The sequence below is a fragment of the Hypanus sabinus genome, chromosome 2 (assembly GCF_030144855.1).
Source record: "Hypanus sabinus isolate sHypSab1 chromosome 2, sHypSab1.hap1, whole genome shotgun sequence".
NCBI classification, from domain to species: Eukaryota; Metazoa; Chordata; class Chondrichthyes; order Myliobatiformes; family Dasyatidae; genus Hypanus; species Hypanus sabinus.
Genome location: NC_082707.1, coordinates 143527038 through 143552001, shown reverse-complemented (window position 1 = coordinate 143552001; position 24964 = coordinate 143527038). Strand labels below are relative to the sequence as shown.

The following is a 24964-nucleotide window of genomic DNA, read 5'->3' as shown; positions in this document are numbered from 1 at the left end:
GCCTCTCATCATATAAACATCAATAAGACCTGTCCTCTGCCTCTGCCACTCAAGGGAAAACAATCCAAGTTTGTCCAGCCTCTTCTTGCAGAGCATACTCTCTAATTCAGGCAGCATTCTTGAAAAGTTCTTCTACACCCTTTCCAAAGCTTCAACACCTTATAATGGAGTGATCAGAATTGAATGCAATACTCCAGATGTGACCTAACTGGAGCTTTATAAAGCTGCAACTCCTGATTTTTGAACTCTTTTGTCAATTAATAGAAGTAAGCAGCACACATGCCATATGCCAGTGTAGAACATCACTATTCACAGGCCTCCAACCAGAATGTTTCATTGACCACTATCCACTATCTTTTTTGGACAAGCCAATTTTGAATCCAGACAGCCAATTCACTAATGCATCTTAATCTTGTGTATGAGCCTATTCTGTTGGAACTTGTCAAGTTCTTTACTAAAATCCATGTAGTCAGTGTCCACAGTTGTTATCTCTTTGAAAAATTGAATCAAATTGGTAAGACGTGACATGCATGCAGAAAGCCATGCTGACTGTCCCTGTTTAGGCCATGATTTCCAAAATGCTCATAAATTCTACCCCTAAGATTCTTCTCTAGTGTCTTCCCGATCACTGTTTTGAGACTTCAGTTCCCAGGATTTCCTTCTTCTAATAATGGAACAACACTGGCTACTTGCCTGTGGCTAGATAGGACACAAAGGTATCTGCCAAGGCCCCAGCAATCTCATCTCTTGCCACTCTAAATATCTCATTAGGCCCTGAGAACTTATCCACCTGAATGTTCTTCAAGATGTCTAGCACTACCTCCTTTATCCCGAAATGCTGGAGTATATTAGTGTGCTCCACATGTATCTTCCTGCCACCCACGTCCTTCTCTTCGGCAATTCATGATACCTATATCCTGCAGCTTCAAGCCTTTTATCCTTGAGCGATCCTACCTGCTTGCTGTTATCCTCTTATATAAAATGTTGCGGGATTTCTTTAATCTTATTTGCCAAGGATTTTTTATAGCTTCTCCTGGCTCTCCTATTTTATATCTTGAGGGTTTTTTCCAGCTTCTTTATATTCCTTAAGGACTTTGTTTAATTTTAGTATCCTAAACTTAGATAAGGTTACTTTTTCTTGTCTTACTTCACCAGCACTCTCAACAACCAAGATCAGAACCATTTCACACCTGTTAATCTTGTGTCCTTCAAATTAAGTGCACATAGAATATTTGGATAATATTAGCTAATGTGTATTCAAGCAAATAATTCTGTACTGAATTTCTATCTAGTCTTCCAGGATTCAAATCCAAAGATTTATTTTCAAGATAAGTTGTGTGAATTTAAGTTGGTTTGCTCTGGAAATCATGATCTTCAAAGCTTAGTTAGCCTGTTCTGTGGTGATGGTGCTACCAAACTACTCTTGCTGATAGACACTGGAAAGAAATTCAGGTTATTATTGGTATATTGAATTACTGTCTGTCCTAGTTACCTCCAGTAAATCTTGTGTGTTGTTCAGCTTCAAATTTGAGAGTGTCAAGGGGCAGAAATGAATGTAGTCACTATTACAGTACTCAAAAGAAGGTGCTTGGGAAGCTGAAGGGGTTGAAGGTAGATAAATCACCTGAACCAGATGGATTGCACCCCAGGGGTAGTCTGAAAGAGTAGCTAAAGAGATTGTGAAAGCATTAGTAATAATATTTCAAGAATCACTAGATTCTGGAATGGTTCCAGAGTACTGGAAAATTGCAGATCTCACTTTACTCTTTAAAAAAGGATGACGGCAAAAGACGGGAAATTATAGGCCAGTTAGCCTGCCTTTAGTTGTTGGCAAGATGTTAATCTGTTGTGACTAACTTTAAACCGAGCCATACTGAGTCTGTATTCACATAGCAAACATACAGGAGAGAGTCCTAGACAAACTCAAAATTCAAAGTGCATTTATTATCAAAGTTCATGACACAATGTTTTACACGAATACAACACAAAACTAACAAACTAATAACGATAATCACCTACTTTAACATTTTGAACATTATCAGATACACTTTCAGAATTACATATTTACAATGGTAGCACATCCCAACTAGTAGAACACCTTGTATATTCTATACTAGTGTCTGTTCCAAAAGCTCTAAGTACAAACTCCTGACACCCTTTTGTTACAGTGTTGAGGAATGGCTCAGTGAATATACAATTAACCAAAAGGCTGAAGTGACAAAACAGATTTGTCCTGAACTGTGAGTATTAAGTAGCAGGGATACACGTTTAACAATATGCTAATAGAAAGAGCATTAATCTGTTGTCTTTCCTTATGTAATTTCAGTGGTACACAATCAAAATGTCTCACACCTTGGTTTCACTAGCCACGAGCATCAATTGGAAGCTAAATCATGTGAAGTTTTATTTCCTGTAGATTGGCAGAAAGCAGAAAGTTGAGAGGGAAGGGGGGGGGGGAGTGCTTTTCTGATTGGCTGCCAGTGACTAGTAGTGTACTGCAGGGGTTAGTATTGGTTCTGCTACTTTTCACGTTGGATGACGGAATTGATAGCTTTGCGCCAAGTTTCTGAATGATACAAAGATAGGTGGAAGGCCAGGTATTGTTGGGAAAACGGGAAGTCTGTAGAAGTACTTGCACAGATTAGGAGTGTGGACAAAGAAATGGCAAATGGAATATGATGTAGTGAAGGGTGTGGTCATGCACTTTGGTATAAGGATTAAAGGCATAGTCTATTTTTTAAATAGAGTGCAAATTCAGAAATCAGAAATGCAAAGGGACTTTGGAGTCCTAGTGTAGGATTACCTAAAGGTGAAATTGCAGGTTGAGTCGGTAGTAGAAAGCAAATGCAAATTGAGCATTCATTTCAAAAGGACTACGATATAAAAGCAAGGATGTAATGCTGGGGCTTTATGAGGCATTGGTCAGACTGCAGTTTGCCCCCCTTATCTAAGAAAGACTGTGCTGGCATTGGAGAGGGCCCAAAGTAGGGTTATGAGAATGATCCTGGGAATGAAAGAGTTGACTTATGAAATGCTCTTGATTAGTAAGGCTGACAAGGGTTATGAGGACATGGTAGGAAATTGGGTTGAGGGCAAGTATAAAACAGCCATGATCAAATGGCAGAGCAGGCTCAGGGTGCTGAATGGCCCAATTCTGGTCCGATGTCTTATGGTCTTATGATGGAATACGGATTCATGAGCAGTAGGAAGAGAATAGGTGATGGTCATGAATGTTTACTTGCCTGAATCTAAAAAAAATCTCTGGGGTTTGGAGTTGCTGAGGATTCCCTGGTCTACTGCTTTTAGTATCTCTTGGCATTGTTATCTCTAGTATAGTATATTACACAAGAGAACTCGGGGGTGGGGATTGGAGGAGGAAGATCTTGAGACTTAAGAAATCTCAGAGGGAGTTTTTGGGGATTCTAAAGGAGGAGTAAGGAGGTAATGTACCAATCACCTGCAGAATATGATTCCGTAAGTTCAAGTATGTTGCTGTTGTTTAGAGGTGAGGCAAGTCTCCCAATTTAGACTCCAGTCCACACCACTTCATTGGGGGGCTTTACAAGTTCAACTAGGCTGGTAGAGGTTTTAGCATGTCCAGATTTCTATTAAGATTCTATTAAGATTGGATGGTCTGTTCATTTCTATCTCTCTTTGTTGTAAAGAAACAGTGAAATATCACCGTTCAGGTGTCATGGGATTTTACCAAAATTTCATAGTTTTATAGTTGCTGTTACTGACACCACTTCATGGCCTGGATTTGATCTGGTTTCTGTATTAATATCACAGCTCTGCATTATTGATCAGGTAATAGCACCACTGTTAAAACTTTTGTTCAGTAGCAGTGTTTGACTCTATTTCAGTCTTGTAGTATCTTGCCAAATATACCAGCGTTACCTGAAGAAGAAATGTGTTATATTTTGGGCAAAATTTAATAGAAAATATAAAAAAGCAAAGCTCCTGATATACAGTACTACAGTGATTAAAGCTGCTGCCTTACCTTTACAACAGCCCAGGATCAATCCTGACATAGGATGCTGCCATGGATTCATTGTCCCAAATAGGTGCATACTGTGTATTAGTATGTGTAAAAATGATCCATTAATTTATTGATAGGTTGGAGACAAGTTCCAAGTGACATCAGGCAAAAAAAAATTGTTTGAAGAAACACAATGATACTGCTGAAATTTAATAAATTTATGACTGGACTGCGACTTAAAGTCATTGATTAAAATGACAGGAAGATGAAAGCTGTTCAATTCATCATGTCAGATATGCTTGCACCTGCATTTAGCCAATTACTATGGCTACCCAGTTCTTGCCCAGAAATGAGTATTCTCCCTAACCTTTTAAGTACTTATTGATTTCTGTCTTGGTTCCCACCCAAGATCTTTTAGGTTGATTATTTCAGGTCACAACTCGCTTTTCAACAAAAGGGAGAAATATTGTATGTCAGTTCTGGAATTTTACTGGCAATGACACATCAATCCCTGGTCAGCGTAATTCCTTTTGTGCATACTTTTGAGAGTGAGAATAATGACCCACTTATGTGAGCCCCCAGCTCCAGACAACTCAGTCCTCAGTCAAGGAGGTTGACATCAGAGCCTCCTTCATGAGACTGAATTTTTGCAAGGTGTCAGACCTTGAAGGCTTGCGTAGTTGAATACTAAAAACTGACACTGACTAATTGGCTGGAGTATTCAGAAACATCTTTAACCTCTTCTATGGTCTGAGGTTCCCACCTGCTTCGAGAATTGTATTGTTTATACTGGTGTGCAAGAAGAGCTGAATGACCTGCCTCAATAGCCACCATCTGGTAGCACTTGCACCACAGAAATGAAGTGTTTATGGCTCAAATCCTGCTTCAATTTACTTATTGCCACAATTATCTACAACAGATGCTATCTTGCTGGCTCACCGCTCTCCTGTGGATCACCTGGACAATTGGAACTGCTGGATACCAGGCTGTTGTTCATTGACTGTAGCCCAACATTCAACATCATCCCCTGAAAACTTGATCATCAAGCTCTTGGACCTCTATACCTCCCTCTGCTGGATTCTTGACTTCCTCATTGGGAGGCCACAATTAGTATTGATCTGAAACCATACCTCCTTCTCACCGACAACACAGATTCACCTCAGGGCTGATTAGTTAGCCCTAGCTGTACTCTATATCTACACTTGTGCGATAAGCATAGCTGCAGAACCATTTACAACTGATAACAGAATTATTGATGGTGACAAGGTGATATACAGGAGTGACATTGGTCAGTGGGATGTGTGGTGTTGTAACAACAACCTGAAGCTCACTATCGTCAAGACCAAGGAACTGATTTTCGACTTCAGGAAAGAGGTCAGCGAAAAACACACCCATCTTCATTGATGGGCTTGCAGTGGAAGGTGAGTATCTTCAAGGTGCAAGGTGTCATCATCTTGGAGGACCTGTCCTGAGCCCACCTCAAAGATGCAATCATAAAGAAGGTGCACTAGCACATCTACTTTCCCCAAAGTTAAAAAGATTCAGCATGCCATCAAGATGCTGAAAAACTCCACAAAGATGTACAGTGAAAGTATGGCGAGGTTCTGTTCTAACTCCATCTACAGATGACACCTTTGTAGCTGGCTGAGTCTCAAATAACGATGAGTCAATGTCAAAGAAGGAGATGGGGCACCATGGTAGCATAGTGGTAGGCGTGACTCTATTACAGCTCGAGGCATTGGAGTTTGGAGTTCAATTCTGTAAGCATCTTTATGCCCTTCCCATGGAGTGCGTGGGTTTTCTCTGGTTGATCCGGTTTCCTTCTGCAATTCACAAACGTACCAGTTCAAAGTTAATTGGTCATTGTAAATTGTCCCATGATTAGGCTAGGGTTAAATTGCAGGATGCTGGAAGTGCCTATTCTGCACTGAATCTAAATATACTAATAGTGGCCTGGTATCATGATAACAATGTTTCCCTCAATGTCAGTAAAAGAGTTGATCATTAGCTTAAAGGAGTAATACATATGCTCCCCTTTACATCAATGATGCTGAAGTTGAGTTGATTGAAAGCTTCAAATTCTTGGGAATGAACATCACCAATAGTCTGTCCTGGTCCAATAAAACACATTAGTGCCTCTACTTCCTCAAGAGGCTAAGAAATTTGGCATGTTTTCTTCAAACCTCACAAATTGTTACCAATGACCATTGCATCCTGTATGGCTGCGTCATCGCTTGTTAAGGCAATTACAAGTAACTGCAGAGTTGTGGGCACAGCTCAGCGCATCACAAAAACCACTCTCCCCTGCATGTGGTTCTCTACACTTCTTGCTCCTTGCTAATGTTGTCATCATAATAAAATACCCCACCAACCCCAGTCATTCTCTCTTTTCCTCCCTCCCATCAGACAGAAGGTGCAAAAGTCTGAAAGCTTCTATCTTGTTAAAAAGACTATTGAAGAGTCCTCCAGTATGATGAAATGAACTGTTGTTCTCACAGTCCATTTCTAATGGTATGCATCTTATTGTCTGTCTGCATTATACTTTCTCTTCCGTAGTTCTTAATTCTGCATTTAGTATTGCTCTCCTGTGCTACTCAGTGCATTGTTTAATGATACTAATGCAAAACAATGCTTTTCACTGTACCTTAGTACACATGACAGTAATAACCCATTTTACCAATTCTGACTGGTGACATTGTAGTAGTCTTGGTATGGAAACTCCAGTGCACAGGACTGCTAGTTACCACAGAGAGGTGGACTCAGCCACTTCCATCAAGGGTATAGCTCCTCCCCCCCCTCCCCCCCACCACCATCAAGAGCATTTATATGATGTAATGTCTCAGGAAGGCAGCATCCATTATCGATGGACCAAAAATCTGGGCTATGTCCTCTTCTCATTGCTGCCTTCAGGCAGGAGATACAGGAGCTTGAAGTTTCAACAGCGACATCTTACTCACTGCAATCAGATTCTTGAATCCACCTGAAAAAAAGCTCGACATTAGCTTGGACTTTTTAAAAAAAATCCATCTCAATCTTGCAGTAATGTCGTTGTTTATTTTGCAGCTGTAAGTTATGTATAACATATGTTATCCAGTGTTTGTCATCTTGGAATGTACTGTGTTGCTATTGCAAAAAAAAGCTAATTTTCAATGTACTTTGTATGCCAATGACAACAATAAGCTTTGTTATTAAGTCAGGAGCATAGAAAACTGTCGTACATTAAAATTTTCAATAATTCAAAATATTTTATAAAGTCTGCTTAAAGTTTAGTGTCAAGATAGAAACAGAGCATTTCATTTTAGATTTAACTACTTATAAACCACTTTTTTTCCAAGATTTGGGGAATCAAGACCTGAAAGACATAGGTTCTGGGTGAGAGGGGAGAAACTTAACAGGAATCTGTGGGGTGATGTTTTCACCAAAAAGGGCGGTGAGTATGTGGAATGAGGTGCCAAATGAAGTGTTTGAGACAGGATCTTAATAGCATTCAAAAGGCACTTAGTCATATCTGGAATAGAAAGTTCAATGGATCAATTTAATATCAGAGAATGTATACATTATACAACCTGAAATCCTTACTCTTCACAGACATCCATGAAATGGAGAGAAAAAAACCCTAAAGAGTGAATGACAGAAAAACATTGAATCCCCAGAGACCCCCCCCCCCCCCCCCCGTGCACAAGCAGCAGCAAAAGTATCAACCCTCCCCCTCCCCTGGCTCAACTTCAGCAAAGTATCAGCCTCCTCCCACTCTCCATGCAATAGCAAATTCCAGAGAATATGATCTAGAAGCCATCAGAAACTGTCCTTTTTAACACTTCAACATCTCAGCAGACTCTGTCACTAATGCAAGAGAGAGTGATATCACTCCAGCCACAGCGAGAGGTAAAGCCATCAGCTTGCTGTTTCGATGTTGCAATTTGTAGCGTTGCTTATTCGAGTTCCCCTGACTTGAAGCCAACAGACTCTCACTCACCATTGAGAGAGAGATCGCTTGAATGCAGAGTCCTCCGACAGCTGCACCCCATCTTGATGTTTCGATTTCCCGCTATGCTTCAGTTGGTGGCATTGGCGAGGAATCAGGTCGACCTCAGCACCGCACCCCGAAGGCAGACATCTTCCAAGCTGCTCCTGGAGATCCTGAAACCCAGGCCACTCCGTGAGTTCCACTGCCTGGTGGGTTTGAAGGGATATCGTCCAAACATGGGCAAATGGAACTCGCTCAGATGTGAATTTTGGTTACCATGGACCATTTGGGCCAACAGGGCTGTTTCTGTCTTGTATGCGACTCCAGGATGTTTATCTTAATAGTAATGAGACATGCTTCATGATCCTTGAGACTTGGTACTCCATTTATCTGAGATTTCGTATCTATTTAATCATGGGTACTTAATACCAATTAAGTAGTTTTGAATAATATTTTAAAAGCATAGCTGGCAGCTTATTCCCACATTGGTTTGTTATTCAGCATTTACATTTTCTTTAATTTTCAGTTGTGTAAAATAAATTTAATTCAGTACAAATTAGTGTAAATCAAAATATACATCTTTTATTTGATCGATAAACTTTAGCACCAGAACTCACTTCAAGATACTTTATGTCATTAGTATCTTGCCAGTCACCCTATCATTGCAGAACATCAAAGTCAAAACCAAAGTCGAGTTTATTGTTATATACACAAGTACATGTGCAAAAAACTTAGTTGCATTGCATCGCAGGTATATCGTATAAGCAGCATTCACAAAAAAAATATAAATTAAACATAAATTAGATATTTTTTTACAAGGAAACACAATTAGAACAAAAAAAGTTGATTTTAGTGTAAAGTGGTTAAGGTGTTGCTAAATCATAGGCCGCCTTTGTTCAAGAACTAAATGGTTGAAGGGAAAGAACTATTCTTGAACCTAATGGTGTAGGACTTCAGGATTCTGCATCTCCTGCCTCGATGGCAGCTATGAAAAGATGGCACAGGCTGGATGGTGGAGATCTTGGATGATCGACACTGCATACTTGAGACAGTATCTCCTGTAGATATTACTTGTGGAGGGGAGGGATGTGCACATGATATATTGGTCAGGGTCCACTATTGTCTGCAGCTCCTTATGTATCTGCACATTTGAACTGCAGTAGCAGACCATGATGCAATCAGTTACGAATACTTTTGATTGTGCAAAGGTTTGTTGTAGTGCTTGGTGATAGGTGAACTCTCCACAACCTTTTAATAAAATCAAAATGCTGACATGCTTTTCTTATGATTTGCATTTATATGTGGGCCCAGGTCCGTTTATCTTTTTTTAACGACAGGAATTTAATGCTGTTGACTTTCCAGTGCCATTTCCCCTAAATAGACTGGTGCATCTTTACCCGCTTTTCCCTTCCTAAAGTTGGCAATCAGCTCTTTAGTTTAACTACGTTTAGTGAAAGGTTGTCAACCAGGTGATCTATCTTGCTCTGTTGAGTTGACTCATTATCACCCATGTTTGTCAACAGTCTTACTGGCAAACTTAATGGTGTCGTTGGTGCTGTGCTTAACCATAATCATTGGTATATGGAGAGTAGAGCTGTGATCTAAGCATGCAGCTGAGCTGTACCTGTGTGGATGATCAGTGAGGAGATGTTGTTACCAATTCTCACTGGTTGGTCTTCCAACGAGGAAGACATGTATCTAGTTGCTGATGGGGGTACAGAGAGGTAGGTCTTGAAGCTATATGATGCATTTGGATGGGATAATTGTGTTGAAAGCTGAGCTGTAGTCAATGATTAAAAGTCTGATGGATGAGTTCCTGTTGTTCAGTTGGTCAAGAGCAGAACAAAGAGCCAGAGAAATTGCAGTTGCTATTGACCTGTTATGACAATGGACAAGTTGGAGGAAGTCCAAGTTGTCTTTTAGGTGAGAATGGATTTGTGCTGTAACCAACCTTTCAAAGCACATCATTACAGTTGATATAAGTACCACCAGATCATACTCATTGAGGCAGGTTGTTACACCATTCTTGGGTACTGGTAAAATAAAATGCCTTTTTGAAGCAGATGGGAATTTTGGACCACAGAAATACGAGGTTGAATATAGCCATAAAAGGCATCAAGGCGATGTCTCTTCCCGGGACGTCCATGCTTATTTCAGCAGGACAATGCCAGACCACATTCTGCATGGGCTACAACAGCGTGGCTTTGTAGACACAGAGTGCGTGTGCTTGACTGTCCTGCTGCCAGTCCAGATCTATCTCCTATTGAAAATGTATGGTGCATCATAAAGAGGAGAATCAGACAATGGAGACCACGGACTGTTGAGCAGCTGAAGTCTTATATCAAGCAAGAATGGACAAAATTTCCAATTGCAAACCTACTACAATTAGTATCCTCCGTTCCAAAACGATTAAAAAGTGTTATTAAAAGGAAAGGTGATGTAACACAATGGTAAACATGCCTCTGTCCCAACTTTTGTTGAGTGTGTTGCAGCCATCAAATTCTAAGTTTGTGTATATTTACAAAATACAATTAAGTTGGTCAGTAAAACTATTGAAAATCTTTTCTTTGTACTTTTGTCAGTTAAATAAAGGTTCACATGAATTAACATATCACAGATTTTTGTTTTTATTGCATTTTGGAAAATATCCCAACTTTTCTGGAAATGGGGTTTGTATGTACATGACTGTCTTCTAATTTTAAATTAGTTATGATTAGTTATGGTTTATTGTTGTTACATACACCAAGGTTGTTTTGCATATCATTCATACAAATAATATTTTATCACATTGTACCTTGATGTAGTACAAGGGAAAAACAATAACAATTCAGAATTAAGTGTTAGAGTCACAGAGAAAGTTTCTGTGCAGGCAGACAAAAAGATGCAAGGCCATAATAAGTTAGATACTGAGGCCAGGATGCCATTTTATAGTATGAAGGGTCCATCCAGTAATCTTATCACAGCAGGATAGAAGCTGTCCTTGAGCCTGGTAGTATGTGCTATCAGGTTTTTGTTTATTCTGTCTGATGAACTATATTATCCTGAATTCATTTTACATGAATATATATTAAAATGAAACTCCAAATCAGAAGATAAGTGTTACCTTGATGGATTTTGTTGAAGAAAGACTGAAGATGACCTATGTGGAAAATGGAACTGAACGTAGTATTATAAAGGTGGTTTAACTGAGGTTCAGACTCAGTCTATGACAACAACTTTATTTTAATTGCTGTGCCCATTAGAGAAAATCCAGAGAGCATGATTTGATGTTCTTTATGGTTTGCTAACTGTAGCACAACTTCAAGTGAATGGTGTATTTGTATTCCATCTTTTCTTTGTTCTTCTCAACTTGAACTCATACCTGCCATATGAAAAATGACAAATGAAAAAAATCTGCAGATGCTGGAAATCAAGATAACACACACAAAATGCTGGAAAAACTCAGCAGGTCAGGCAGCATTTATGAAAAAGAGTAAACAGTTGACGTTTTGTTCTGAGACCCTTCATTAGGACTAGAAATAAAAGATGAGAATATAGTGTAAGAAAGTGGGGGAGAGGAGGAAGAATACAAGGCTGTAGGTGATAGGTGAAACTGGAAGAGGGGAAGTGGTGAAGTAAAGAGCTGGGAAGAAGATTGGTGAAAGATAAAGGGCCGAAGAAGGGAGAAGCTGATAGAGGACAGAGGCCATGGAAGTGGGAGGAGCACGAGGAAGGTGATGGGCAGATAGGGACAGACAGTGAGAGAGGAGAATGGGGAATGGAGAAGGTTAGGTTCTAGGACAATTACTGGTAGTTGGAGGCTACCCAGCCAGAATATAAGGTGTTGCTCCTCCAACATGAGTGTGGCACTCCTTACGGCAGTATAGTAGGCAATGGACTGACATGTCGGAATGGAAGTAGAATTGAGATTGTGTTTTTTCTGGCGGACAGAGCGTAGATGGCTGGCAAAGCAGTTTCCCAGTCTGGGCCACACCAGGAGCACCAGTTGCAGTAAAGGACCCCGCAGACTCACATGTGGAGTGTTTCCTCACCTGGGAGGACTATTAGGGGCCCTGAATGGTAGTGAGGAAGGAGGTGCAGGGGCAGGTGTGGCATGTGTTTTTCTTGCAAGGATAAGTACCGGAAGGGAGGAATGGACGAGGGTCTTGCATAGGGAGTGATCCCAGTGGAATGTTTTGGTGGGGGGGGGGGGGAGAGATGGCAGAGAAGTTACAGAGAATTATGTGCTAGAAAATGAAAAATAATTTCCTTTTTATTCCAATCAAATATATTATTTCACTTTTAGCATACCAAACCTGACCACTATTTTGCCAACGCACACAAAATGATGGAGAAACTCAGCAAGTCAGGCAGCATCTATGGAGGAGAATAAAGAATGGATGATGCAACCTGAGATTCTTCATCATGATGTTATCAATTATTTGCCCATTCTGTGTTTATTAATGACCTTGTGGAATTGCTAGCACGTCTCATCTGCCCTTTCATCTCAAAAAAATTGCAGCATCATTGCAACAAAAATCTGTTAAAATTCATTCCTTTTTATTTTGTAATCTAGCAGTAGTGCTGTCTGCAAGTAGAGGAGGCACTGTACATGTATTAACATCTTCAGCTGTCTTTTATGCCACTCTACAGTGCAAGGGAAATATTTTTGTAGTGCTTCTACTAGATTAGTCAGAGTTAATGTGCTTTCTTTGTGTTCTTTGTTAGGGATTGTACCATATTTGCTTACCTTTATGTACTTCAGTACTATTTTTCCAACCATTCTCTGATAATGAGTGAGCTCCATGTTCTAAATTTGGACATTTATTAATAATCATATGATGTCTCCAGTTATGCTTTTCTCCTGATTGTAAACATGCTGCCTATTTTCTATCCCTCTTAAATATAGGTATTAGATTAGCTATTTACCAATCCTCTGATACTGCACTTTTCTAATAATTTACAGTATGTGTGTAATAACATTTCTGCTAATTTTTCCCTAGATTCTAGTTTTTGTACAGATGCAACCCAATTGGTCGAGGGGTTTCACCCCTCTTGAACTTAATTAGTTTATTTAATTAATCTTTTTTCTGAAAAAAGTATGCTGTGGAAAATTTGCATTTCATATTTAAGAAAGGATGTGCTGGCTGTGGAGAGGGTTCATAGGAAGTTCACAAGAATGATGCCAAGAATGAAAGGCTTAACATATGAGAAAAGTTTGATGTCTCTGGATCTGTGCTTGATAGAGTTCAGAAGGATAAGGAGGGATCACATTAAAACTTATCACATTGATACTGAATGGCCTGGATCGAGTGGGTATGGAGAAAATCTTTCCATTTATATAGGAGTGCCTAGCATCTGAGGGCACATCTTCGGAATAAAGGCCATCCTTTTAAAACTGAGATTCAGGGGGATTTCTAGAGAATGCTTTATCTATGGAATTCATTCCAACAGAGTACTGTGGAGACCAAGTTATTGGATTTATTTGAAGCAGTGATTATTAGACAGAGATGATTGTTAAGGAGGTTTTGGGAGAAGACAGGACAATAGGATTATTAAAAATCAGCCATGATTGAATGAAGCAGCAGACTCAGTGGGCTAAATGGCTTAATTTTACCCCTATATTCAATATAACTAAAAAAAAGTAGTTTGAGAGACTCCTTTTAAAAGGAACAGTAGAATTTATAAATTACATGGATATTTTCATTTGTTAAAATAAGTTAATGCAATAAAGTTCTGAGTTTGAATTAATTAGGATTACTGTGGTCATTCACCTAACTGAAGTCAACAAGTAAAGGTCAACAATTTAACTCAATGTTGTATTACTCTGTAAATCATTACTCATCCAGTATCACGTTCACTGTTTACGTCGTCTGAAGAAAAAAAAACATATTTTTGCCATTTCCTATCAGAATGTGTGATGATTGTTCTGTCTATACTGAATGGTCTGATATGTATCAGTAACTTTAACAATATTTCTAATTGCTGAAATCTTTCCACTAGAAACACTGTTATGCCCACCTGCATACAGTCTTCCACTAATTGTGTTTACCAGTAAGCTTTTTAACAAGCTGTTTTAAAAAAAGCCTAGCTCTTTAAAGTGAATGACCCCTTCTCAAATATATTTAATGTAATTCTTGTTTCAGTTCATTAAGAATATACCACAGTGTAAACTAGAAAATTGTTTTAATGCAATTCAAATTAAAATTTACAATTTTAGTTGGTAATACGGATAGCTGATTTAAAGTGTGGTTAGTATTTTGTGATAAGTGTATTTTATGCAGCTTTAAACATGTTTCAGAATACATTTAACATAAAGTAGTGTGCAGTCGTCTTAGGCACATATATATAGCTAGGGTGCCTAAGGGTTTTGTGGAATACTGTATTTGTTAATGTGGAACAGAGTGGAGTTTGTAAATGTGGCAGGAGCAAAGAATGTTGGGAATAGCAGGTGGAGTGTGTGTTTATGTGGGGTGGTTCAGCTAGCAGGGAAGGAGTGCCAGGAGCAAGAGATGGCGAGGGTGCAGACACACCCAGCCCTGAGACACGAGGCAAGGTCATTTGATTCCAAACAATTATTTCATTGATCATTACAGAATGTCCTTCTGGTGCTTCCTACTCCCTCCCCTCTCCCTTTCCCTTTCCCAAGCCATGATTCCCCTCTCCCTGCCTTCTTCCTATTTTTGGTCCATTGAAGAGACCAATGATCAGAATCAGGTTTATCATCACTCACATTTGCGATGATTTTCTTTTCATGGTAACACTACAGTGTAATACATAAAATTACTGTCCCCCCCTATCACCCCTCTCTCTCTCCCCTCTGTCCCCCCACTCTCTCACACACACATCTACCTTGGTGCTGTACTGTACATGGTTAATCAAAAACTATTCCTCCCACATTGGACACTCATCAAAATATGTATGGATAGAAACACTCTAAAACAGGTGCAATGGCATCTGTTATGCACCTGGCCCTGACACAACCAGAAAACAACGACACATGTTAGAGTACTTTTTCTGAGCTCCAGTTTGACATTCAACACTATTGTCCCACAGAGTTTGGTGAATAAACTCCTAATCAGTCAAAATACACCTCTGTGCAACTGGGCATTGATTTTTCTATCTGATAGACCAGAGATAGTCAGGATGCACAACAGCTCCTCCCTCCCAATCATCTTCAACACGGGTGCCCCCAGGGTTGTGTGCTGAGTCCTTTGCTGTACATTGCTCACACATGACTGCATAGCCAAACACCGAGTAATCACATAGTCAGATTCACTGATGATACGACAGTGATGGGGGCTTATCACCAGCAATGAGACGGCCTACAGAGAGGTTGTGGAAGAGCTGGAGGTCTGATGCCAGGCAAATAATCTCTTCCTCAGTGTCAACAAGTCAAAGCAGATGGTTATCCTACTCTCTCCCGTCTTTGCATTGGCAGCTCAGCAGTGGAAATGATGCGTGATTTCAAACTCCTGGGAGTGCACATCACCTACAACCTTTCATGGTCACAGAGCATATACTGCACATTCAGGAAAACTTACCAATGCTGTTTTTTTTTCTGAGGATGTTAAGGAGATGTGGACTATGCACAGTAGAGAGCATCCTAACTTGCTACATCACTGCATGGTATGGAAACTGCCCTGTGATGGACAGGAAGGCTCTACAACAGGTATTCAAAACTGCCCAACACATCACTGGCACCAGCCTACCTGCCTTTATACAGAAAGGTGTCGGTAAAAGGCCAGTAGCATCAATGCCAGGACCATGGGACTTTCCAAATAAAACAGTTACTTTATCCAAGCAGTGAGGCTGATTAACACCTCCATCCACTATTCACCCCATCACCTTGCCCACCACCATTACTTTTATCATTTTTCTGTCAGTCGCCATATATACAGACACTACTATGCCTAGTATTATTTAATAGACATACAATTAATCTATGTTTATAAGCTGCCTTATTTATATTTATGGGTGTTTTTTATTGTTCTTTTGTTTTTTGTATGCTGCATTGGATCTGGAGTAACAATTATTTCATCCTCCTTTACATTTGTGTACTGGAAATGACTAAACAATCTTGAATCTAATTGCCTGAAGAATGCGAAGTATTCAATATGACCTTAAAGCAATTTAAGCTTCCTCTGCAGTTCTAAAAATGTAAAAAAAAATTGAAGGGAAAAGTGACGTTGCATCTTGGGAGATCAAATGTAAAGGGAAAATACACTATCATCACCGCGCAGAAAAAGATATAGCCCAAGTCCCTCAGTGGATGATAGTAGATAGTCTTGATCCAGCCTGTTCTTCCACCAAGTGAACATCAGAGGGCAGCACTGATAGGAGGGGCCAGACCCAACCCAGTATGGGTTCCAGTGCACCCGACAGAGACCCCTTCTCTCTCACACACCAACTCAGCACTCCACCCCTGGATGACTGCAACAGGTGACATGCAGTCAAGGCCTAGTTCTTGCCACAGCTAAGCAATGTAGCTCCCCTGCAGTTTTATCTTGCCAGTGAACTGGATTTGCAGTTACCAATGTCCAGCAGTGTCTTGCAATTCCAATAAAAACATCCAAGATAATCTCTCGCTCCATTTGTTGGATTACAGACTGTCTTGGTACAACGGTACACAACAAGTCCAAACAACAACGATACGCAGTTATACCAGCTCAATTGCTATTGGCAACTCACTGACAGTTAGTTCTGCTGTTCTTGATGTTCTTTGTATCCAGCAGTGACTTGTGATGGTAAAAAAGATGTACAAGAGAACAAATAATCTTTAATTGGACCTGGAGTGGGTGCTGCATCTGTGTACTCCACCATCTTCACATATTGTAGTGTATTTGCATGATGCGAGGAAAATTGCCATTTCAGTTCATTGTTCCTTTTCTGAACTGAATCTGTGTCTGTGTGTAGGAATAAAGTATGTTTATTTGTTTTGGGAGTTTACATTATTTTTATGAGGAATAGAACAGCTTAGCAGCTTGCAAATGTAAAGTAATTACTGGCCTGATATGGACATCTACAGACTTTAGTAGAGGAAGTTAGAAAGTTCAAGGTTAATGAGAGTTCACATTGGGCTATTTCCTTACAGCCTGGAGAAGGCCGTTTTCTCCCATCAGGTTTTACCAAGTGAAAAATGAGAGTATATATTGCGCACCATTTCCCCTTGAGCATTTCTTCAGCAAACTAAATTGTCATTCTTAAAAATAAACTTTCCTAAAGAAAAGAAACCAAGTATGTTGTATGAAGATTTTATTAATTAAGAGATTACTTTGGTACAGTTTTTTGAAATGCATATGTTTAGAGCACAATGTTTGGGCTTCAGTTTCTTAGATCAGAAACACATTGAAATTTCTAACTATTTGGTGATTGGAAAAAAAAATTCCATATCTTAACACAACAAAATTTACTTTCCAATTTCATTTTAATTTTGTTGGCATCTATATACAGATTGGGGCTCTCACCTACATGTAAACCCAAACAATATCACTTGAAATACTTAAGAACTTTGAGCCCACGATGCAGATAGTCCTCTGCAGAACAATTTTGTGTGGGGCATGACTTCAGTGTTTGCAATATTGTCTGTTGCTGGCTGTATTTAACTTTGGTGGAGTTTTGCTATTATTATCTTTTGATAATGTGTTTTTTGTTTTGTAGATGAAACCAAAGACACAGAGGTGCCACCTGGACCTCAGAACAGTCAGTTGACTTGGAAACAAGGCAGACAGTTACTCAGACAGTAAGTAAACTGATTTGTTCTCTCTTTCTAGCATTTTAGAGTTAGATGGGGGGGGGGAGGAATATAATGTTTACTTAATTTTCTCCCTTTATATCTTTTTATTAATTTAAAGAAAAACATAGATGAAATATGAATACAAAGCATTTGAGAATACATAATTAATAGTTTAAATAAACAATCAGATATATAATAATCAATATATAAGGCCTCCAAACTCAATTAATTTTCTAAGAAGTTTTTACCCTCTATTTATTCAATCTTAATTTGTATATGCTTATTTTATATTCATTGATAATTACAGGTCAGCACAGGATTATGTTTCTGTTTTTACAGATAGCCATTAGTTAATTTTATACTTAAGTTGGAAAAATCATTTGATTATGTAGTGTAATCCCATGTTCACATAGATGAGTATTACAATCAGGGATTTTAATCAATTTAACTGAGAATTTTTATTTGTGAATCACATGGTCCTTTTTTCACAGTAGAGCCTCCACAAAACAGGGAAAATTTGTTAAACACAAAAAACTAAAAATTCGAAAACTAAAACGTCAGCAGCTTATTCCCTTTTGCTCAGTACTTAGTTGAACCACCTCTCACAGCTATTATAGCCAGTAATCATTTTGAATAAATCTCTTATTAGCTTTGCACAAAGCGACAGAGCAAGATTTACCCATTCCTCTTTGCAAAATTACTCAAGCACTGCCAGATTAGTTGGGAAATGGCGGTGGAGAGCAATCTTGAGGTCTTACCAGAGATGTTCGATCAAATTAAGGTTGGGACTCTGACTAGGCCACTCAAGGACATCAGTTTTCTTCATTTGAAGCCACTCCATGGATGATCTGGCAGTGCGCTGTGGATCGTTTCCTGCTGAAAGATAAACTTCTTTCCCAGGTTGCGCTTTCTGGTAGAGGCCAGGAAGTTTTTATCCACGATCTCTGTGTTTAGCAACATGCATTTTCCCAGCCATCTTAACCAGATTTCCTGTCCCTGCCACTGAAAAGTATCACCATAGCATGATACTACCTCCATCACACTTTACCATAGGGATGTTGTTACCTGACTGGTGCACAGTACTGTATTAGATTTATGTTACATGTACCGCTTATAGTGTTGAGGCCAAAAAGTTCTACTTTGTCTCATCTGACTATAAGACATTCCGGGGTAATGCTCAGTGCCTTTGAGATGGTCTCGTACCCTTCTCTGGTTTTGGACATCTGTATTATTATTTCCCTAACTTGTCTTGAATGCTCTTTTGTCTTCATTTTGGTTTGGTCTGTTAAAAATCTGCCACACTGTTAGACCTAACAGAGAGAGGGGTTGTTTATTCTTATGAATTCATTGTAAAAAGCTGATCCTCCAATATTCTACATCAACAAATTGGTGATATACAATACGACCTGAGGAAAATTTGCGTAATAACAGGGGATGAATACCGTTTCAGTCTTACAATGTTGTTTTTTAATTTTTAGTCAATTGCTGACAGGATTTGGAATTTTTCTGTTGATTTGAAATGCTGCACAGTATTTTGTAGGTCAGCTCAAAAAATCCTACTTCAATGTACAGTCAGCCTTCCTTATCCGCAGGTTCTACATGTGCGGATTCAACCAACCGCAGATCGGGAAAACCCGGAAGTTCTCTCTCCAGTGCTCTTTCTTTGAGCATGTACAGACTACTTTTTCTTGTCATTATTCCCTAAACAATACAGTATAACAACTATTTACATAGCATTTACATTGTATTAGGTATTATAAGCAATCTAGAGATGATTTTAAAGTACTGGCAGTCCCTGGGTTATGAACGAGTTCCGTTCCTGAGTCCATCTTTGAGTTGGATTTTAAGGTGGAACAGGTTCATCCATTATTATGTAGCGTCAGTTAGTAAAACGTTTGTCTTAGTATGTAGTATATATTCTACCTTTCTGTGCATATAAAACACTTAAGAAACATATGTATTTCAATAAACCACTGCATTGCTTAGTAATAATTGTAGCTTTCATCGGGGCAGGGCCTTTCATATGTTCTATTAAAATTGTTCTGATCGTTGACCGACTGTACTCTTAACGCTTTTCCAATAACCGATGGCGTTTCACCTCTTTCGGATTGCTTTATTACTTCCACTTTATTTTCAATCGTGACTGTGATTATTTTCGTGAACAGAAACACTGTGGATTCAAAGCTGCGCCGGGTCCTAAAGTCCACTGCACTGAGACAGGTTAAATAAAGTCCGGTGTTCTGCTGGGTTCTAAAGACTGTCGACTTAGGTTAAATAAGGGACTTGAGCATCTGCGTTTTTTGGTATCGGGGGGGGGGGGGGGAGTCCCGGAACCAATCCCCCGCGGATAAGGAGGGCTGACTATATCTTAAATTTAGAAAATGAGACGGCAAGGTGTGAAAATAGTTGTGGAAGCTGAATGCTTTTTCAAGGCACTGTAGTAACCATACCCCTCCCCCCCCCAGACAATTTTTGTAATATATGGCATCAAAGATTGATAAGGAAGAACAATGACTAGTTCTGTTATTTGTAGAAATAAATGTTTGTGTGTATGTCAGTCTTTTGAATTTCATAATGCTATGGAAGTTTGCTTATATGTACATGTCCCTGTAAGTTGGGTATTTGTAACCTGGGATAGCGTGATCCAATTTTGAATGTGTGTTTTGATAAATCTACTTCTGTTACTGGAAAAACTGTAGTGAAAGGATGTGTTTAATAATTGTAGTTAAGCTAATGAAGTGTTAACTGTTCAAGCTTTGTAAAATGTTCTTAATGTTAGCATATAAAGCTGTTAGCAATGTTGGCATATTTTTGATCAATATATTCTGCTGTAAACATTCATGTGCATTACTTATCAGCAATATTCATTAGTAGTAATTTAAAGGTATAGGATAAAATGTGAGATAGTTTAATATAAAATCTGAAAGTAAGATAATTGCCAAACAAAACATGTAAGTTGGAGTCAGAAACTTGGACAATTTTACTTCAAATTTCACAGGTATTTACAGGAAGTTGGTTACACAGATACAATTCTGGATGTGCGATCACAAAGAGTGCGATCATTATTAGGCCTTACTGGCTCTGAGCAGAATGGGTCAGTTGAGCCCAAGAATCTGGAACAAATTATTAATGGGGGAGACTCGCCATCTAAGCAAAAAGTGCAAGATGTTAAAAGGTGAGAAATGAAACTGTTAATTATTTTGTCATTCTTCAAATGCAGATGGAACACTTAAGTATCAGTCTCTTTGAGTACTTTACTGGATGAAGTTTAGGATGAAAGAATAGCTTTGTGTGAAAAGTATGAAGAATCTAGTGGATAGGTGTTCTGTGTTCCAATGTGTCTTTCTTCTCCCAACATTGTTTTTGTTTTGGTACAATGACTAAAGTTAGCATCATACAAACCTCGCTTCTTGGAGACTTAATGAGGTTTTTAAATATGTAAACAAAAGGGACAAAGCATCAACTGTCCATTTAACTCCACTGATGTTGCCTGATCCACTTGAGTTCCTTCAGGGGCCCATTGTTAACTTTTTAAATTCAGTTTATTTATATGTTACAGAGTATTAGAAACATAGAAAACCTACAGCACAACACAGTCCCCAATGCTGTGCCGAACATGTACTCACTTTAGAAGTTACCTAGGGTTATCCATAGCCTCCTATTTTTCTAAGCTCCATGTACCTGTCCAGGAGTCTCTTAAAAGACCCTATTGTACAGGTTTCCCCCGCTATTCGAAGATAGAGCGTTCCTATGAAATGGTTCATAAGCCAGGATATCATAAAGTGAAGAAGCAGTTGCCATTTATTTATATGGGGAAAATTTGTGACCATTCGCAGACCCAAAAAATAACCTACCAAATCATGCCAAACAACACATAAAACCTAAAATAACAGTAACATATAGTAAAAGCAGGAATGATTTGATAAATACACAGCCTATATAATGTAGGAATACTTTCCTGCAATTATTGCTGCGCTGTCCACCGCAGCGAAAATCTCATGCAAGCACTCCCAGCAGAAGCACTCTTTCCAGTGACCTTTAAGCTATGAAGCTACCAAATAACGCATAAAAATACACAGCCTATATAAAGTAGAAATAATGTATGAACAGTGTAGTTTCACTTACCAAAATTGGGAAGACAGTGAGCACACTGATGATGGTGTGTTAGGCTGAGTTGTCGGAGGTTGGGGTGGTGGGAGACCTGGGTGTCAACTCATCGTCGTCTGCCTCAATGTTGAAGGTCGAGTTTCATCGTGTTCTGTGGCTGATGTGGAAGGCTTGAAAAGCGACAGTATGCTTGACTGCTTAGCCTTGCGCATCTTTCTATCATATAGTTCTTTGTAAGCACTCAAACCATCCTACGTAGCCTTTCAAAATTAAAGTCATACTTTTCTGCAATCATTGCAGCGTTGTCAATCGCAGTAAAAATTTCAGGCAATTGCTTCCTGTCAAGTTCCTGGGCATCTTCACTTTCGGGCTGTTTGCTATTGCACTCAGCTTCAATTGTTAACCTTTCCTCTTCATCAGCTCTTCATCTCTCAGTTCTTGGTCATGGGTTGCCAAAAACTCTTCAACATCATCTTCGTCAACTTCCACAAACCCTTCGCCAAACTCACTATGTCCTTACTTTGTTCACCACGATTGAACCGCTTAATTATGCCTAGTTTTACGCAAAGTGTAACACCCTTACGCGCTCTTTTAAGCTTTTCCGATACCTTAGAACTTATCTTGCTAACAGATGCACAAAATAAATCGACATAAAGCACAGATGCTCACAGGCACGTATTTAAGCAATGCCGGCTAGAATGCAATGCCAGGGGAGGAACTTGGCTGCTTGGTGTGCGCTGCCTTTTCTCATAACAATGGAAACACCTTCTGTTAGCGAATTCAGGTAACTAATGTAGGTCTTTTGTAACAGCGAGTTGACATAAAGCGACCTTTCGAAAAATGGGGGACACTTGTATCCATCTCCACCACCATCACTGGCATCCCATTCCACACACATCCCTCTCTGCGGTTTAAAAAAAAACTTACCTCTGTCATCTCCTCTGTACCTACTTCCAAGCACTTTAAAATGTTGGGAGGTGACCTGATAGAGGTGTATAAGATGATGAGAGGCATTAATCGTGTGGATAGTCAAAGGCCTTTTTCCCCAGAGCTGAAATGGCTAACACGAGAGGGCACATATGTACTCTAATAATAAATTTGCTTTGAACAATATATCAAAGGCTGTACTGGTGCTGCTTCCTGCATCCTGCAGAGCTTAAAAATTTATTACTTTGCTGCCAATTTCCACTCTCACTTTCAATTAGTCCATCTCTGACTCATTGCATTCCTTTCTTGGATCTCTCCATCTTTATATCAGTGAATCAGTTAATCCCAAAAGTGCATTCCAAGCCAGCAGACTCCCACAGCTTCTTGATTCCACTTTCTCCCATCCTGCCTCCTCTAGATGCCCCATTTCATTCCCTGGTTCCTCTCTCTATTGTGCCTTTTTCAAAATAAAGTTTCTCCACGCAGGTGTTTGTGAGTTATCTTTCTTAACTGTGACTTTCCAGGCACCTTGACCATATTCCACTTATTTCCTGCAGTTTTGTTCTTCCTACTTGTCTTCCTCCTCAACATGAGATGTTGCTGATCTGCTGATCATCATGTTTTATCCTCTGCCTTCATTAAGACAATCTTTGCAAATCCCAGCAACTTGAAGAGATTCAACCACTCAGCACCTTGCCCTATCTCAGCATTTTAATGGGTCTGCTTTGACACTCTCTGATCTGTTCTTCCATCCCCACCAACCATTCTTCTTTTCTTTGCACTCGTCCTCAACCTTTCCTGTCATCCAAAACCCAAACAGTCCTTCAGGGTGAAGAAGTGATTCAGTTGCATCTTTAATCTGCTACATTCGGTATTTACAATCATGGTCTCTTCTACACTGGAGAATCCACACACAAGTTGGTGGTCAACTTACAAAGCACTTGCATTCAGTCCACATACATGTATGACTTAATATATATTTCACTGTCAAAGACTCTTCCATTGTTGGAGCAGTAGATACTTGACAAGATGAGGTAGGTGGGTGTGTTTGTGAGAAGGTTTATCTGCAACTGGTGTTTGCATTGCCTTTTTTGTGGTCCTGACATATGAACTCAAGGTTTTCACTGCCAATCCAAAATTGTTTGAGCTACAGATTCTCAGGAGTCATTGGGGATATTGTACTTCTTTATAGAAGCTTTGAGAACATTCTTGAATCATTTCAATTAACTATATTCTGAATTGCCCCATATATCTTCTTCTAAACATTTTCCTATAGAATACTTTTGTTAACTTTAAGCTTGCTTCAAGACTTTTGTCATTCTTATTTGTTGATTTGCTTGTATCTTGGAATCTTGTAAAGTATTTATGGGCAAATAGAAAATTGAGAATTACAAAGTAGTGAAGGATTGCAGAAAGGTGAGATGCTCAAAGAAAAACAATGTATTGATTCTAAAACCTGTATTGGTTTAAATCCCTCGATGACTTTGTCACTTCCTGACATGTCCTCTGTTCTACAAGTCTTTGAAATCATGCTCCTTTGTTTCAAACTACATATTTGTAGTTTGTTAATGTGATCACACAAGCATTCATATTTGGATTAGATTTTATAAAACATTTTGAATATTAAAGTAGTTGGATTGAACATCTTTGAATCAAAGAGCTTAATGACAGATTTGGCTCATGTTCAAATTCAGATTGCATTTATTTCACCTGTTTCACCAAAGAGCACACTGTTATGGAGAATACTGGTCCAGCAGTTTATAGATCTGTTTTTAGGAAGGGCAAATTTAGAACAGGGGAAGAGTAACAGCAGAAAAAGTAGTTACCTTTGATTTCTGCTGCATCATGTATTCAAACTTTAAATTTATGTTGCTATTGAGAGGAAAGGATACAATATTAAGAAATTGTGAAATATGTTGTAAGCGGTTAACTTGCTTTATGAAATTAATTTCTTAATACCAGCACTCTCTTTGGATATTGCTAATTTTTTTCTATACTCTTCTATATATAGGAATGCTGGAGATAAGCCAAGAGGTGGCTTAGCTGAGGCTGTTCTTGAAACATTTAATTTCTTAGAAAACACAGATGACGACAGTGATGATGATGAAGAAGATGGTGAAATGGCAGAAGATATCACAGACAGCAAAGAAAAGCACAGAATAAACAAGAAGCATAAAGTAATTATTTAAATCTTATTGTGCTACTGTCTTTGGGGGACTTGCACAACTTTGTATAGAATGTATGTGCATTGTAAGATTATAGATCAGTA

General features: G+C 39.1%; 1 protein-coding gene across 3 annotated transcripts in view; it reads left to right on the top strand.

The window, feature by feature from the left end:
* Window positions 1-24964, top strand: part of strn3 (striatin, calmodulin binding protein 3) — a 174652-nt gene that overhangs the window by 53138 nt on the left and 96550 nt on the right. For all 3 annotated transcript variants that reach the window (XM_059956184.1, XM_059956193.1, XM_059956202.1), the window contains exons 4-6: window positions 17586-17667; window positions 20660-20836; window positions 24707-24872. In XM_059956184.1, coding sequence (XP_059812167.1) covers window positions 17586-17667; window positions 20660-20836; window positions 24707-24872 — 425 coding nt within the window. The remainder of the gene's footprint in view (window positions 1-17585; window positions 17668-20659; window positions 20837-24706; window positions 24873-24964) is intronic.